This window comes from Macrobrachium nipponense, chromosome 44, assembly GCF_015104395.2.
Source record: "Macrobrachium nipponense isolate FS-2020 chromosome 44, ASM1510439v2, whole genome shotgun sequence".
Classification (NCBI taxonomy): Eukaryota; Metazoa; Arthropoda; class Malacostraca; order Decapoda; family Palaemonidae; genus Macrobrachium; species Macrobrachium nipponense.
The window spans coordinates 35,294,135-35,297,584 of record NC_087221.1 but is presented as its reverse complement, the minus strand read 5'-3'; the positions used below and the strand labels follow the sequence as shown (position 1 = coordinate 35,297,584).

Below are 3,450 nucleotides of genomic sequence, written 5' to 3'. Positions count from 1 at the left end.
ATGACCGGGGGAGTGCAACTCATAGGTATAATAATGGCTGGGGAGTGCATATTCCGGGGAAGTGCATATTAAACGCTACACCGGGAACGGAACCCCCGCCGTAACCCGGGGACTGCTTATAGAATATTTTTGGAAAATGTACAAAATATGACATATTATTATTATTATTATTATTATTATTATTATTATTATTATTATTATTATTATTATTATCATAACTCAGAAGATGAAGCCTATTCATGTGGAACAAACCCACAGAGATCACTGACCTGAAATTCAAACTTAAAAAAAGATGAAAAAAAAAAAAATGCTCTCTAGCATGAGCCTTGAGTTTACCATTACAGCATTAAATATATTACTTCCACGTCTGAGGAATGACGTCACGAAGCTGATATTGCAGTACTGATAAGCGAAAAACCCGAAGCATAGAAGACCCACGAAAAATACGGTCTCCTTAATGATGATGATGATGATGATGATGGCAATAGCGACGATGCAGCTCGCTTGTAATTATGATGCAAATGTCTTCAATAACCATTTTTCTTTATGATTTTCTACATTTTTTTGTCTGTCCATTTTTCTGTTTAGATTATAATAGTTTTTTCTTTACTCCCTGGTTGCAAAATGTCTTCGGTGATAAATGACCAGTTTCCCTTCTCTCAGTTTTGTTCGTTTTTATTGCCTTTATATGACCACGCCCCCCTCTAACAGTCGGTCCTTCCTTCCACGCCCCCTTTGCATATGAGTAAAATTCCCTCCCAGACTTGAAAAAGAAAGAGAAAAAGAAGTGGTTTCGAGGGATAGGGAGGGAGGTCAATAATGACAAAACATGGTCAGCCCAACGAGTCTACCTAGAGTAGTAGACTCTAGGGAAGTAACGTTATAAGGGGATACTTTTGCATTTTTTCATAAACTTCTGAATATTACTTCCTCACTCGTTGAGAAAATAACGAATATAATTAGAGAATTTTTTTAATTCATTTTTTCCTAGGGCTCGTGCCTCCCCTGGAAATTGCTGACTCCCCCCAGGTTGAGAACCACTGCTTTAGACATTTTTCATTATTACTTTTTTAAACTGGTGCAAAAATACGCATTCTTCTCTTTGCAATTGCTCATACGATGTCATCGACGTCATTCTCGTAACCAGTTAATATTGATTTCGTGTTGCATTCTCCATACTAACGACGCCATCTTCTTTCCTCCTCCCGCAGAAGCGACGACTGCGACAGCTCCTGCAGCAGCTGCGGCTCCGACTCCTCTTCGTGGAGCGAGACGATCTCCTTCGTCGAACCGACCTACCGCCCGACGAACCTCTCCGTCGGCTCCCGGGGCCACCTGAAGATCGACTACTCGTGGTCGTGGGACCACCTCGACAACTTCGTCCGGACGACTAGTCCTCGGAGCCCGGGGTCCTCCTCCGAGGGCAGAACGGGTAGTCCTCGGAGGTCGGTTTACAGCAACCACAGCTCCCAGGGTAGACCGCAGGAGGAGAGGAAGGCGTCCCAGCGGCCTCCTCTCCCTCCTCCCCCTACTCCTGGTAAGCCAGCAGCGTCTGGGACCACGCCCTTTGGCGTGACGAATGCAGGAGGAGGAGTAGTGTCGCCTTGGGAGAAATATTCAGATCCCGTGGCTGGTTAGGAGTTGTTCCTCAATTCCTTCGCTTTCAGGAAGGAAAGAAAGATAATTCTGTGTATAACTGTGTATTTCGTGGGACAAATATATATTTTGTTCATCCGCGTGCCAATGACGAATTGGTATATTAAACCTAAACAAAATTCAGTATCAAACTCAGAATTAAACAAAAAGAAAAATATTTGTATTTGTATAAACCTGTTGATTCCGTGGGACAAAGGATTTTTTTTTTGTTCATCCGCGTGCCAGTGACGAATTGGTATATTAAACCTAAAAAAATTCCCTTATCAAACTCTGTATCAAAAAAAAAAAAAAAAAGTATTTGTATTTGTATCAACCTGTTCTTTCCGTGGGACAAAGCTTTTATTTTTTTTTTATTTTTTTTTATTATCCGCGTGCCAATGATGAATTGGTATATTACGAGAATTCGCATAAACCTCAAAAAAACGAGTCAGTAGTGAACTTAAAATTGCAATCAATCTGACATTCACGTTTTAGTAATCTCTTAACCTAAATGTTTTTGTTATCACGTGAGGGCAATTGAAATTCCTTTCACTAGTTAGCGGCGCTTACGTAGACCAAAAATGCCCTGCTGAGCGGAATTCTTCGAGTCGTGATTGACAATAAAGATGAAATTTGTTATAAAATGTAAATTGTTCGGTTTTGTGGTAGATTTTTTACTATTTACTATTTTTACATTTTCTAAAGCTCTCAAATCAGACTACACACATTGTTATATAAAGCTCGCAATCTAAGACGACCCGATAAAGCTGCATTTTTGTTTGTTCGTTTGTGTGATGTTTTTACGTTGCAGGGAACCAGTGGTTATTCAGCAACGGGGATGAAGCTGTAAAAATTACGTATGCTATTTTATCTTTGCATAATTACTAATTTCTCTAAGCTTTACTTAACTGTTTCATTTCACTTCTAATGAACAAATAACGCTCTCCATCGAATACGCTGTTGTCGAATTTGATAAATTAAAGGAAATAACATTCCCACGTTAAACTTCTGACTGAATTTAACCATTTTCATAAACAGCATCGTGTTACTTTAATTGCACACACAACTCGTGATGGCGAATTTCATTACCCAGATAATTACGTAACCGTGAAATGACTTAGAAGAGAATTGTTTGCAGATTGAGGTTCTTTTATTCATGATGTTCTCAACGAGACTTTTCAAATAAAGATGCCTTTGTACGATGAAGTAACTGTTTGTGGGACTCCAGCAAGAGAGAGAGAGAGAGAGAGAGAGAGAGAGATTGGTAAACAAAGCAGACAGTTAGATAAATAGTCTTTATGTCGGATCTACTTCATACGAGAGAGAGAGAGAGAGAGAGAGATGTGAGAGATGAGAGAGAGAGAGAGAGGTAAAAGCAAGAAGACTGTAGATGAATATTCTTCAATGTCGGGTTCTACTTCATGAGATGAGGAAGAGAAGAGAGAAGAGAGGACAGAGAGAGAGGGGAAAGAGAGAGAGAGAGGAGATTGGTAAACAAAGCAGGACCAGTTAGATAAAATAGTCTTTTAGTTCGGATCAATTCATACGAGAGCGAGAGAGAGAGAGGAGAGGAGAGAGAGAGAGAGAGAGAGAGGAGAGGTAAAGCAAGCAGACTGTTAGATGAATATTCTTCATGTCGGGTCTACTTCATGAGATTGAGAGAGAGAGAGAGAGAGAGAGAGAGAGAGAGAGAGTAAAGAAAGCAGGCTGTTAGAGTTTAAATAGTATTCATGTTCGGGGATACTTCATTAAGAGAGAAGCGAGCGAGAGAGAGAGAAGAGAGGTAAAGCAAGCAGACTGTTAGATGAATAGTCT

The 3,450-nt window shown here is 40.1% G+C and overlaps 1 protein-coding gene across 1 annotated transcript in view; it reads left to right on the top strand.

Moving 5' to 3' along the window:
- LOC135204177 (uncharacterized) overlaps positions 1 to 2,971 on the top strand; it is a 77,583-nt gene extending 74,612 nt beyond the window's left edge. Inside the window, exon 4 of the mRNA XM_064234229.1 lies at positions 1,212 to 2,971. Coding sequence (XP_064090299.1) covers positions 1,212 to 1,638 — 427 coding nt within the window. The 3' untranslated portion in view covers positions 1,639 to 2,971. The remainder of the gene's footprint in view (positions 1 to 1,211) is intronic.
- Positions 2,972 to 3,450: the final 479 nt, after the last annotated feature.